The sequence below is a fragment of the Vanessa tameamea genome, chromosome 20 (genome assembly GCF_037043105.1).
Source record: "Vanessa tameamea isolate UH-Manoa-2023 chromosome 20, ilVanTame1 primary haplotype, whole genome shotgun sequence".
Taxonomy (NCBI): domain Eukaryota; kingdom Metazoa; phylum Arthropoda; class Insecta; order Lepidoptera; family Nymphalidae; genus Vanessa; species Vanessa tameamea.
Window position 1 is genome coordinate 10,141,775 of NC_087328.1, and position 15,110 is coordinate 10,156,884.

General features: G+C 32.1%; 1 protein-coding gene across 1 annotated transcript; it reads right to left on the reverse strand.

Annotated features, from left to right (window-relative positions):
* Nucleotides 1-8,452: 8,452 nt before the first annotated feature.
* Nucleotides 8,453-14,411, reverse strand: LOC113391440 (gamma-taxilin). The gene is made up of 7 exons (XM_026627403.2): nucleotides 14,208-14,411; nucleotides 13,325-13,666; nucleotides 12,834-13,031; nucleotides 10,932-11,216; nucleotides 10,556-10,729; nucleotides 10,280-10,411; nucleotides 8,453-9,289 (listed from the first exon to the last, which is right to left on the reverse strand). The coding sequence occupies exons 1-7, from the start codon at nucleotides 14,274-14,276 to the stop codon at nucleotides 8,660-8,662; spliced, it is 1,830 nt and encodes a 609-aa protein (XP_026483188.2). The 5' UTR covers nucleotides 14,277-14,411; the 3' UTR covers nucleotides 8,453-8,659.
* Between the last annotated feature and the right edge of the window lie 699 nt (nucleotides 14,412-15,110).

A 15,110-nucleotide genomic window follows, 5' to 3' on the forward strand; every position in this document is an offset into this window, starting at 1 on the left:
TCCAAAACTTCTCCCCAAGGGAGAGGAGGCCAGCAATGGGATAAATATACTTACTATAATATAATTCATATAAATATAAATAACCTTCCAATAATAAATAGGTAATCTTACACAGCTAAAAGCAAGAAGTCATTACATTCTTTGTTCTGATTAAATTCAATATTACGACAAAGATTTTAAAATTGTTATCAAACGATTTGAAAGTATTATTGAATGATGTCGTGTTGTGAAAATTATCATGACTGTGAAAATGAATCGAAAAGGTTGGTCGTGCGCTATGGAATCAATGTTTTTGGTGTCTATGGTATTGTATTTGTGTCTTCGTAAAATTATTATAAATAAACTCTTCTGAGACTTCACCTTTCTAATACATTAATATTTGAAAATAATCGTTTTATACTTTCACGATGTATACTATTTGAGTGAGCTATTATAACTACAAGCACAAGGGACATAACATATTAGGTCCTAAGGTTAGTGGCACATTGGTAACATGAGGTGTTTTTTGCGTATGGAACGCAAGTGCTCCTGGACATCTGCAACACCAAAAGGCTTGCAGGTGCGTTGCCGGAAATTTCTTAACCAATATATATATATTATGCGAAGACTTAGTTTCAAGTGGCCCATTTGCCAGTCCAACTAATAAATACTAATATCAGCGGTGTGTACAGGGTTAAATTTACAATTGTTGATTAAGCTGTTCTAGCTACTGGGCCATTTCGACTCCAATATGGATTGTATACAAAGTTGAAGCGTTTGTATGGTTGAACGCGCTCATCTTAGAAAGGACCGATGCGATTGTTATGACTATTTATTCTTCGTTATATATTATGTTTAACGTGGAAGTTTATAGGGTCTACATTATAACCCTAAATAATTTTGAAGTAACCATAAAAATCAATGAATTATGCATAATAAGATTACACTTATTGATTATCAACAATCTACCAGTTCAAAATGAAACATCTCAGACGTGAGAAGAACCGGCGAAAGAAACTCAGCTTGAATTCTTCTTGTTTTTCAACTATTTTTGTTTACAATGTATTTATTTGTATTTGAAACGGCTTGGAGATGATCGTTTTATTTCCTAGTTGTGATATCATTTAAAAGGCACATCGTCTTAAAAAACTTTAACAAACGATACTTCCTTAACGACTTAATTTTTTTTTTGTTATATTTATTTCATTTCTAAGATATCATCAGAAGGAAGTATTTTGTAGATAATATATAGTTATCACTATAAAGTTCTTTGTTTCTAAGTTGATCTAACCTAACAGGTTACTATTTTACGATATAATGATTATTAGTACAGAGTCCCCCGACATAGACCCTACTCTAATATCTAATTAAAGACAATGTGATTTACATATAAACATTTTTACTTTCATTTTCATCACAAAAAAAGGTTCAAAACATATTCAATTGTAAAATTTAAAATAATTGTTAAAGTGGGTTTGTGTACTTATGAAACTAATTAGTTCTTAGTTGATTGCACACCGTGGGAATGAAATGATCGCCTCCAGGCTGTTTCAAATAGCGATATATATTTTTTGGTGTTGTATGTTTTTTTTATATACTTAATATATAGGACGTACCCATTAGTACGTCCTAATATTAAGTACCTAATATTAAGTATATTAGCCCATAGACATTGGCGCTATAAGATATTAACCATTCCCTACATCGCCAATGTGCCACCAACCTTGGTTACCAAGATGGTATGTCCCTTGTGCCTGTAGTTACACTGCCTCACACATCCTTCCAACCGAAACACAACAATACTAATTATTATTGCTGTTTGGTGGCAGAATACCTAATGAGTGGACGGTACTTAACCAGTCGGGCTTGCACAAAGCGCTAGCACCAAGTAATGAAAATAATCTTTGTAAAAAATGACATTAAAAAAAGTTTGCCAGTTCGTCTCAGGTCCGAGGTGCTTATTTCCGAACCGGTGGTAGATTTTTGACTATCAATAAGCAAGTTTAGCGCTTCTATTTTTAATAAAGATATCTGACTTTGTCAACTTTTTACTAATACCTATGAAATATTTTTAACATAAGGTAATAGACATTTTAATGTCATTTTTGCAAAATAACTGATTTTATTTTGTATTTGTATCACTTTGCCGTTAATATACAAAACTCAGTAGCTCAGGAAAGTAGCACACTTAGTAGAAACCTTGGCCTAGAGGCCAAAATATTTGATACAGACATAAGTATATAAAAATATAGTAAAGAAAATTGGGTCGATGGTGCGACTAAACCATTCATTAGAGAACTAAAGATATTTGCCGCGGACATAATTATTCCTTTCCAAATATATACACAATCGACTTAAATTCACTGTTGACTACTATTTTAATAAAAGTTTAAGCCTTAATAAGCAGTCTAAAAATTTACTGATTGAAAGCTACTTTTTCTGGTCAACACCGGACGCCAACCACAAAATACTTCCAATAAAAAAGATTCTAATTATGAAAACGAAAGAGTTTGTTGCTATTTTAAAGTTATTTATGTAACATTTACAAACAATTTTATAAAATTATAACATTTACGCAGGTCCAACAAATCTTTAATTTAGGAGAATGTACCATTACAAGCCTTAATTATCCATCCAGGGTAAAACGAGACCCTATTACTAAGACTCCGCTGTCCGTCCGGTTGTATCTCATGAACCGCGATAGTTAGAGACTTGAAATTTTTACCGATGACGTATTTCTGTTGCCGGTTTTACAACAAACTAAAACAGAATAAAATAAATATTTAAGTGGGGCTCCCACACAAAAGACATGATTGTTTTGCCATTTTTATAGATAATGGTGAGGAACCCTTTGTGCGTGAGTCCGACTCGCACTTGGATGGTTTTATTTCGTATTTTTGTTGCGTTTAGTACTTCTATAAATATATTCAGATGTTCTGGTTTCATACCCCAAGTCGAGCCGATTAAGGGTTTTTGGGTTTCGTTTCGGATTCAGGAAATTAGTAATGTAACCATGCCTTGGAAAGCACGCAAAGCCGATGGTCTTGCGCCTGAACCCTTTCCGGCGGTGTCGGATATGCCATCCCATTGGATTTTGCGGACACACCTGTGCCCTATAATATGTCCTGCGCAGTTGTCTCCCTTCAGATTGGACGCCGTTACCGTGCCATCCTTTATTATATAATTATAAGAACTATACAATCTCTCCATAAAATCGAATTATTTCAATGAGGGCTTTACTAATAACATACATCTACATCAACACGAACAGAGTACCGGAAACACGTTGTTAATATATAAAGTTAAATAAGAGCAATATAGTTCAATATGAGCCGTGATAGTCCAGTGGTTAGAAGACGTGCATAACCGGTCAAGCGACACTGAAATTTCAATTCGTGCTCGGCGGTGAAGGAAAACATCGTGAGGAAACCTGCATGTGGCATTAGAGAAATCAGCTATGTGTATCCACTAATCCGCACAAAAGCAGCGTGGTGAAGTAGGTGAGCTAAATGCCTTATCCTCAAAAAATAGAAGGCCTTAGCCCAGCAGTAGGACATTTACGGGCTGTTACAGCTAAAGTTTAATAATATTGTTAAAAATAATTCGATGGCAGATAAATCGTCACGGCCGAGAAAACCGTTTGCAATTGTATCACGTGCAAAGTTTTATTAGGCAATTGAACGCGGCTGTTTAAGTAACTGGATGTTCCGTAAGTTACATTGCGAGTACAATCCTTATTGATTTACAAAATATTAGCGACATAATGAAACGGATGCAATGATTTAAATAAAAAATAGATGTACCAAGAAAATGGGATGAGGTTAACTATATAGTAGAATCAGATCGGGTAGATATCTTTCTACTATTCTTCTTTATTGATTTCTATTAAGGAAAAGGTTTAAAGATTAATCTACAGACTCAGATTTAGGGATATTCAGGGGTCTCGGGACTACTGCGGGGCATTTACAATATATTTCTAATTAAATAAAAAACATCACAATTTCGACACGTAAACAAACTTTAACATAATATTATTTATTTATTATTTATTGCATACCAATACTTGACATCGAATTAACAAAAGTTTGATGAGGCGCAACAACATTTTAGAGGCAACCGTTGGACAGAGGACTGATTGAAAAATAAATGTGGGAAGGGGTACATATATTTTAAGTTGCGAATAAATAATATACTGCATATACTATATAAAAATACACAATATATACATAACTATAAATAAATACATACATAAATAACTATGTCTTTATAATACATAAGTATATACCCATATCATATACATATTTTAATAACCAGAGAAATTAAGAAAAAAAAAACCAACAACGATTTCTTAGTAATATTAACGCGACAAATAAGTCTTAAATATTTTTATTTTTAAACGGCTAATGATTGAGTATTCCAAAGTCGAGAAGCTTCAACAATAAAGAACTTAGAATAGTAAAATTAAAATTTCATCCGAGGGAACAGCGCGCCTATGAATCTCTTAGCAGCTAAAATTGCTCTTTGCGATAAAAGGGAGTCGCTCGATTAAATAATAATTAAATAGAAAAAAAAATAATGTGAAAATTCCTACGAAAGCGAATAGGGAGCCACTTGAGTTTTTGATGAATTCAGGACATGATCATATTTGCGTAATCCAAATATGAACCGTATACATAGGTTTTGTAGCCGCTTAAGTAGTTTTCTTTGCTCTTAAGTTAACATAACAAGTGTCAGCATATTCAAGAATAGGTAGAAGGGGGAATTGTGCTAGCATAACTTAGCTAAGTAAGTAAAACTAGTTGGAATGGGTAGAAAGTTACTCAACCTTCTAAGTGAGCCCATGGCAGCGAATATTTTTTACTAACCTCAATTATTTAAGGAGCCCAAGAAGGTGCTTATCACAGATAACACCGAAATTTTACGCTGTTTCAATTATATTATGGTAAATTCTTCTAGTAAATCCGTAAAACAAGACTCTGGCTACCAATGCCTTTACCAATACCTTTGCTTTACTGATATTCAATCTCAGACCATATGATTAACTCAATTGACTAATGCACGTTAAATCCATACTAAATGAACCAATGGTGTCAGAGTGGTAAAAAAAAAACAAGAAAAAAATCTTGTATTTTACTATATCTACAAAATTATTATTTGTTTAAAGAATGGATAAAGTTTGTTCTGCAACAAATTATTGAAACAAAACTATCGTTGGTTTTTATTCAAATTATTTATTGAATGAGCGATTTTATTTTAAGACTCAGTGTTCTGTCAATCGGTACATTCAATATTAATAATTTTTTTTTTATTCTTTCCCACAGACATTAAAGTTAAAATGCGTCTAAATTATATGTAGAATTGTGTGTGGGAGACACGAGTCCAAACTAGGTTGCCCTGCACTAAGGGTGTCCTAGCTCCAGGATCAATAATATAATATTTACGTTATACATTTTCAAATGTAAGATAAGTGGGAAAAGGACTAGGTACTTGGTGGTAGACTTTTCTGCAAACCGTCACGCAGCAATACTTAGTATAGTTGTGTTCCGGCTTAAAAGACGAGAAAGCTAGTCCAACTATAAGAACAAAGAGCATTTGAAATGACAACACATTATATATGACCTCAACTACAATAATTAAAACATTTAAATAATACACGCTTGAACACAGCGTATCACCTTAAATCGTTTTCAATAACTACTAAGTCAGATGATTACTGGCTCACTCACCCTTCAAACCTGAACAAAACAATACTAAGTTTTTACTTTAAAAAAATACTGTTTTCGGTAGAATATCCGATGAGTGGGTGGAAGCTCTGCCACCAAGTAAATTCTATTTCAATTTTACTTTATAATATCGGTTATGATACGATACTGATAATATTACTATCCAACTTCGATCGAACCGCAACTGGATCGACAACGATAGCGTTTCGATTCGATTGCAATAAATTGACAATTTGTTGATAGAATTGCCCTGTTTTGTACAGAACAGTAGTCAGCAGCCTAGTTTGAATAATGAGAGAAAAAGGATCGATGACACCTAGACGTAACCAGATAGAATACCAGTGATTAATTTTCTTCGGTCTGGCGGCTCCGCAAAACTTATCTCTTTGCCCCTTCAATTATTTATCGAGATTGGATAATCATTCTGTAATTCCTGATCGGTTTAGGCTTAAGTGTTTACATAACAACTTAGTGGTTGGATTTACTTCGCTGGTGCAGTGGACAGTTTTCAGTGCAATTTTCTAATTAATGATCCTATCATTCGTTCTTTCAATGTGCAATTCGAAAGTCAATATTTAAATAATTTACTTTTTCTTTAGATACAGTAAGAACTTTCCTTTGAATCATAACACAATAATCACGGACAATACAATAGTAATTTTATTGTGTTCGGAAAATAAAAAAAAAACTGCTTAGTAGTGCGAAGCCCCGTACTAGTTTCTACACGTGGTTTCGCACGCACGTATGGAGGGTAGGGGGTGTTAGGTGCTTATCTTGCTTTGGTTCTTATCTTTACTCCTGACTTGTATGCAAATCTTCATGATGATCGGTCATACAAACAAACACTCACTTTATAATATGGTTCAGAGTTTTTCAGTTTTTAAAATAAATAATCTTTTTAATTCAAGAGTCAACGTCAGTTGTCGTTTATTGTTATGTCGTGTACCTCCGGCGCAGTTGGGCCCCGCGGTCGAAATCGAGAAGAGCACAATAATAATATTTATAATATAATGTCAAAATTTATAAAGGTATTTGTGTAATAAAATAACAGAATATATTTTAAAAAAAATTTAATCAGACAACATGAACGTTAAATCATTACGTCAAAATCATTACAATCTTCAATAACGTTTCCGTTTGATAAATGCAAAGCGTACATAATCGTAAAACAGTAGATATTTGTAAAAAATCATAAACAAACTAGTTTTCTTAAATAAAAAGCTGGACAAATCCGTTTAAAAAAATAACTGTCATTTAAGTTGATGATGGTTAGTTAACACTCAAATAAAAGTCATTGAACGTCACTTGAACTGGATATATTCAATTCTGAAACATTATTTTAGTATCAGCGGAACCAAAAGTATTTGTAAGGGCACTCGCTTATATTGTAACAATTTAAGATTCGATTTTGAGCAGTCACCGGCAGTCAAGGCAGATTTGCTGTGATCACAGCTGCCGGTGAGGGACCGCCCTAATCCTTTAGCTCGAGCGCTTGTGTGGAACTGGTTTCAAAATGAATTAACAAAGTTTGACCCACATAAATAAAACAGAATTTCTCTATAAAAAAAAATCAAAATCAGTTCATCCGTTTAGGAGCTACGATGTCACAGACATATTATGGTACGCTTGTAATCATTATCAGTTTAGGCAATGAACAGTGTATTTAACATCAAAACTTTTTCAATAAAACCATTTCTGAACGCACGAAGCACGAAATATACTAAACGTCATTGTTGACTAGACACGCTGAATGAAAAAAAAAAAAATCACACAAAAAGCAACCAGTCGTTATAATTAAATTACCACATATAAAACATTACTTTAAACTTTTCGACGATTATTTTAATTTATAAAACAACGTTGAAAAGTTATTCGGCAATTACATTCCTAGTTTTCGATCCTTTAAATCGTAACGCGAGATTTATAGAAGAATCATTATTTAGCACCATACAACTATTATCATGATATTTTACAACTAATTTAACCTTCACTGATCATACCTAGGCACTGCGCTTTCCTCTGTTATCCATCGATTGATGTAGACTACCTGATTTGGATTGATTAGCTACCGAATTCCTCTCACGAATATAACATTAATGTTTTGCAACTGCAGGATTCTGATTACTTGGCAACAATTAACAAATTGTAGTCCTAATGAAATCTAACAAATTGTAATTTTTAAACCATACAATTTGGTAAAATATTTGTATTCGTTGGTTTGCATCCTAACGATGATTTTTATCATAAGACTTGACAGATTACTTGATATAGGCTTTGAACAACCACCCACCTGGGTAGATACCATCGACGCATCATATATTCTACCGACAAACAGCAATACTTAGTATTATTACATAGCGATTTGAAGAGCGAATGAGCCAGATCAGCTACAGGCACAAGCCATACCATCTCATTCAAAAAATCGGCGGCCCATTGACGGTGTAAGCAATGGATCATATTTCTTACAGAACCAATATTTATGGGCGGTGGTGACCACTTCCCATCAAGTAACCCATTTGCCGGTCCATGTATCAATAACAAAAAATTTCCTATTTTCGCGATGTGCATTTTTTTATTCGATCACTGACTGTAGATAATACATCGATAAACAACATAATCTAACCGAAGTAACTTAAATCACGTGAGTTATGAATATCTAAGAAGTTATTTACTAGAAAAATACTTTATTCTAAAAATTAATATTGTACCATCCATAGGATTTCCAGTTAATAATAATTAAGTAAACGGGATCAAGTTCATAAACTTTATTTGAATTGTTAACGTAACAAAACATAAGAAATATGTTTGTTCGTCCTAATACTGCTGAAAACCCCATTTTTATAAAGAATAACAAATTCCTAGTCATTTATAACAATATCGCATTACGATTCAATCTGACACTAATTAAAAATATGTCACAAAAGTCTATTTACATAGGATGAGCTTAAATCCTTGGTTTATGTACTGACTGGTGTTTCTTCAGCAATTTTTTCCTTTTCAAGATCACCAGGTTCTTTGATTGATTCAGTATTCGTAACTGCGACTCCTTTTGGTTCAACGTCAGTTGTAACAACTATATTTTCGCTTTTTGTTTCGTTTTCACTTGAAACAACTTTATTACTCAGCTCATTGTTTTGTAGTTCGATTATTTCTTCTATTAATACTGCCTTTGCTTCATTAATGTCACCGATTGGTTTATCAATATCATCAGTAACAACTTCTAAATCGCAAATATTTATATTAGCCATGTTAATTGCTTGTATGAGACTTTCCATTGTTTTACTATCTATTTTCTCGTCTGTTTCTTGTTCGTTTTCAACTTTAGTTTCCTCAACACTGGGTGAGATTTCCTTTGGCGTATCTTTAACACTTGATTCACTGTCCGCTTCTTTCGCTTTACTACTTTCTTGACTCGCTTTTTGTGCTTGTTTATCCGACTTATTCTTTTTCGATTTTGACTTTTTCGGTTTCTCTGGTATCGGAGATTCTTCTTTAGTGTTATTTTTATTAGTTAGTACGTTCAATTGAGTTTGTAGATGTGCAAGACTCTGTCTTAATTGTGCACAATTCGCTGCCATTGCATCAACCTGGTAGAGCAATAAATTTTATTATTTGATGATGATTTGTGTCCCTACATTGTTTTAACAGAATAGTTAGTTGAGGTTATGACTGTTAAAAGAATGATATTTGGCCATTCTTTTAATAATTCAGAATAAATAACAGTTACTTAATTTTAATTACAAATAATAAACACGGAAATGAGAAATAAAAAATGAATATGAAATTGACTCTCAGTTTGGCTGTAGACGTGGATAGATAATTTCCCACTAACCACTTCATCAGTTTTTGTTTGATACATATTTTCTACATTTTATTACAATAACCTAACCGAGAAACAAATTGCCATCTTGTAACTGGTTGCGAAAAAAAAAACACCTCAGACCTGACAAGACTGTAAAATACTAAAGATAAATCAACATACTATTTAGAGTGAGCATTGTTCACATTATTATATTTTATATAACGAATTTATAATTTAAAAATTCAAATGAAAAATCTTTACTATATCAAGTTTTTTACCTACTAGATAAGGTAAGTCAGTTATATAATCGAGAAAGGGAAATGGACCAAGAATATATCCCTGAAATGCCTCGCATTAAATGGATTCTGGGAATCTCCTTTTGTATTAACACTTTGATTTTGAATCATGCTTATATACAAAATCAGAAGACTTAGAGCGTTATATTAAATGTCTGTTTTTTTGACCAACATTCGTATTGTATACAATCGAAGGCCTTAGATATGTCACAAAATCAAAAATCTAAATATTATATTCTTAAATATAATATTCTTTATTCAAGTAGGCTCATAAAAGCACTTTTGAATCGTCACACTACAATGTTAATATAAATGAAAATCTACTACCGATTCGGAAAGTAGATTTCATAAAAACAAAAGAAATAATTCCTACAAGTCTCTATAATGGACTAAGATTTGATATACTACAAGTTTATGTTTTCGCTAAGAACTCTCCTGACATTCTAACGTCAGATCGCAGTAGAGGAGGGCGGGCAGACCTTGGCGTCGCTGGAGGGCGCGGCGGGCGCGGCGGGCGCGGGGGGCGCGGGCGGCGCGGGCGGCGGCGCGGGCAGCGCGGGCCGCTCGATGTTGTGCTCCTTCAGCGTGCTCAGCAGCACCGTGCGCTCCGCCTGCGGACAGTGTGTCGTATAAGAGGAATCCACATTTAATCTTTTACATAATACTGCATTATTTTCAGTCTGGAAATGGATATGATGTCAATAATGAGGACTTAAAACTTGAGCCAAAATAATTTATCTGTTGTTGCATATTACCTGTAGAGTTCGACACAGACTCTGCATCTGCAAGAGATGTTTTGCTGAGGCGGCGGCTCGCTCCTCGCTAGCCTGCCTCTCTCCACACATGTCCAAGAGAGCAGTTTGTGAGGTCTCCCAACGTTTTTTCCATGAAAGTGATTCTTTTTCTAACTTTTGAATTTTTTTTGACATCTGAAATTGTAACAAATGGGGTGTTTTTGAGTTCTACACTAAAGGCTAGATAAGCATAAGAAAGAATATATGTCACGATCTCTGGTGCTGAAGAAAATAGATGTGATCACTATAGTGTACAATTTTTTATTTAAAGACAACTTCACTAGAAAATAAGAATAACTACAATTTCCAAAAAATACTAAACTAAAATACTTCTTACCTTTTCCATTTGTTCTTTAAAACCACCAAATACTTGATTACTCTTCACCAAAGCATTCTGGAACTCATCATACTTCTCCATGTAAATTGCCAGCTGACCCTTCAACGATGACTCTGTGCCCTGTAGTTCGATGATCTTCGCCCTGTACTGTGCAAGGGTCACCTTCATCTGTTCCATCTCGGCTAGAATACGTTCTCTTTCTGCTTGATGCTCTAGAGAGGCTTTTTGCAATTTCGCATCAGATAATTGAGTTTCTAAGGTCATTTGTTTAGCCATTTTGTCCACCTAAAATATTACAATAATTAAGATACTGTAACTACCTTTACTATATTTATATTTTTACAAGTTTTAGGGAATTGCTGTGTTGGGAAACAGAAAAATTTTGACGGCTCAGATATTTGTAACAGAATGACAAAATTACTTGCCCGGAACACAGGATGCTTGCTAAATAGTGGCCCTAATAATTAGTGTATTATTTACTTTATTTTAATGGTGCATACTGCTGCTAACTGCATATTTAGCCGTATGTAAAAAGATTTAGTTTTAAAGTGTTCCCATTTTTTTCAAATTCAATTTTAATTTATTTTTCTTGACTATTTGTCCAACTTATTAAATTATAGTACAAGGAAGATTTTAATGTTTCTGCAAATCCTCGTAAAAGTTTTGCAAAAATAGCTGATCTGATAGACGCTGTCGGGTCTTATTTATGAAAATTAACTAAAACGTGTTTTTTGTTTAAGTCGATAAGTATTTGGCTTACAGTCCCTATTAGAAAACCCTTATTAACTGCTAATATGGCACAAACGCTTACTGCGCACTTTTACTGAATTTTCTACATGAACTGTCTACAAAGTATGAGATATCTTTAAAAAGTTCTCAAGTCGTTCTCAAGTTTTGGTGTGTCAAAGAGAAATAAGAATTCATCTTTATATATGAAAGTCTTGATTTAATACTTAAATCAAAGAATTCAATAGGTGACTTAATGGAATAGTCTTCTGGATCTGTATATATATCATTCTTAGGGCACTTTCAACTTGGTCTATTAAAAATTATAAAGCTTATGTCAAAAAAACATTGATTAACAAGGCAAATTATTCAATACAAAATTATATTAATTATAAAAAAAATGTAAACTTCATGTTTACACAAACCCTTAATAAAAATGAATGAATCTGTTTTAAATTGAATTGAATAAATATTTTAATAAATATTTAGCTTAATGCACAGGTATAGTTTATTAAAAAAGGAAATTAAATGATATAAATATAATTCATACCCTATAGCACTCAGGAATCATATTGCTTTCTACCAGCTAACATATTAAAATTTGAACTTTAGTACCAGATATTACTCCCCATACATATAATTCAATTTTAACCATTTCTATATTAGTATAGATTCTAGCCACAAGAGGCATATTGCCGAATAAACAACATTTGATATTAAATTGAAGAAAATCTATAACATTAATTGTGCATTTGTGAAAAGTGGCACTTGAATGTCATATCCTAAAATATTGGACTTTTTTTAAATCTAAGTTACCTCGAAATTGTAAGGAAGTTCATTTATTTAAGGAAGAGAAATAGACCAAAAAATTCTTCAATGTGGAGAACATATATAAAAGATCATTTTTATTAACAGTATAACCTCTTAATGAGATAAAGTTTTTTGACTAATGATTCATGTTGCATACAATCAAAGGCCTTAGATAAGTCACAAAATACACCTAAAGCATTCTTCATTCTTTGTCTTATTGGACTTTTCAATTACATATTTAATATCCAATTAGCTGAGTCAATAAAATGCATGTCACCTATAATTATAGAAACACATGCAGTTAATGTTCTAAATCACCCTACTGACATATTTGGTTGGAGTCATGAAATTAATAAAACTGATTACCTGTTGCTCCCTCAACTGATACTGTTGTACAACACTTTTAAACTTCTCCGTCATACTAATATTGTCATCCCTCAATTTAGCATTTTTTTCATTGTTTTGTTGCAATAATGTTGTTATTTCAGAGAGGGTGTTCTGAAACTTGGTTTGTGTTTCCTTACGTCTCTCTTCTTCCTCTCGAATTTTGAGAAGAGATTCTTCCTGCAAGAATTATTAGAAGTATTTATGAAATCCTGTTATTTTGTAATTTTGTTAATTTTTATGGTATATAAATTATACAATAAAATTTTAAATATTTAAAATATTACAATCAATTGCTCAAAATAGTAATGTAAACATTTTAAATTAACCAATAATTATACAAAAAAATATTATTAGTGTTATTAGATATGGAAATAATTCCATAAAAGAAGCCTTTGTTCAGTAAGTACACACTTGTGCTGATGTTTTAGTTGTATAAAGAGTGGATATTTCTATTAAATTTAAAAATATACCTTAATAGCTTTATTCTGTTTCTGCAACTCTCGACACAGATTTTCCAACTTAGATTTAACTAATATTGTTTTATTGTATTCAAGTTGCAATTGCTCCTTCTCTTTGGATAGCAATGCATAGCGTTTATCTGACTGTTTGATGTAGAATTGTAATTTTTTATTGTCTTCGGTCGCTTGTACATATTTTTTACACACCAATGACAGTTTTTCATCAACATTTGGTACTGAGTTAAGTGATTTCATAAATTGTTCAACGTTTTTGTCATCTTTTTTGGAACGATCATCTTTTTTTGATTTCTTTGGTGGATCTTGAATGGCTGGTTTTTGTGTGGGTGGTTTTTCCTGTAAGATTATTAAAAATAATATTGAATTAACTGATTTTTTTTTAAACATTTGTTACATATGAAAGGTATTTAAAAACTAATAAGATTCTACCACAAGAGTTGTAAAGTGTTAATTTCATATATGTTAAGTAAAGACAATTGTGTATTATGAAAATTATATAGTTGTTTACAAAACCATAGCAACAATTTGTATCAAAAAGTGTTATTATTATCACACAAAGTATTCAATAATATGCGGCATCAGGTTCTCGTTAACCATAAAAGAATAAAACGTGCTTCAGAACGAAAATATCGTAAACATTTTAAATTTGGCATAACGCCAATACCTTACAGGTTACCTATCGGTAAATTAATTCAAATATATGAACTCAACACGTATAAAGCGCCCTAGCAACGAATCCTATATACATATAAAACCGCATAAACTATATAAGGAGAGAGAAATACTATTTTCACTGTAGATTTTTTAAAAATCCACCGTCACCTGATATTGTTTTATTTCTATTTATAAAACAAGGTGAATATAACTTAATACTTACTTCTTTATTACTTTCCGGCGAAACACTATCTGAACTTTCTTTTAGTACTTCATTTTGTGTCGCTTCCATTATTAAAAATTATTCTTAAGAATTTTAGCTAGCCAAACAAAACTAAAATAGACGAATGCCAAATGCCAGTCTAAAATATTAGTAGCACTAATAATCACTAGTGCGGGCTGTAAGCTGTTGTTCATAAACTCTATGGTAGCAAAGCACTTGTGTCAATTGTCATAAAAGAAGGTCCACGTTATTGCTTGAGAATAAATATTGTCGAATGTCGATATCGTTTTTACGTAAAGTGATAATATTACAATTACTACTATCATTATTTTAGATATTGTACGATATATAAATAAAAAGAAAGTAAAATTTTAAATGTTAAACAATTATATTCAGGCATATTTAAAAGTTTCGCCAATTACTTAATATAATATTTTATTGCAACTATGACAGGTGCAATTCTTTCTGAGATATATTTTAGCGAAATTAGCCAGCTAATATAAAAAAAGTTTTTTGAAAGTTCGCAATACTATCACATCAACTTGATGGTAAATGTTGTTTGTTTATTTTAATTTGACTTTAACCATAACTTTATTACTCAGTATTACAATGATCGATTACGTCAACGCACAACACTATTTTTTTAAATATAAATAGCGTTAAAAATATTTTACATTTTTTATTAAAGTTTTTGTAATTATAAAATTTATCATTCTGTATATTACAATTAATTTTAGCAAAAAACTTAAAAAAAAGGTTGTTATCAAACAAGGAGTTTAATATTATCTAGACATAATATGTAAATCTTAAAAACTGCTGAAAACTAGTTTTATGTGGAATTAATTTTTAATGTTGCCTAATAAACTCATATCCTACTGTTGAGGAAATTTTATTTCATATTTT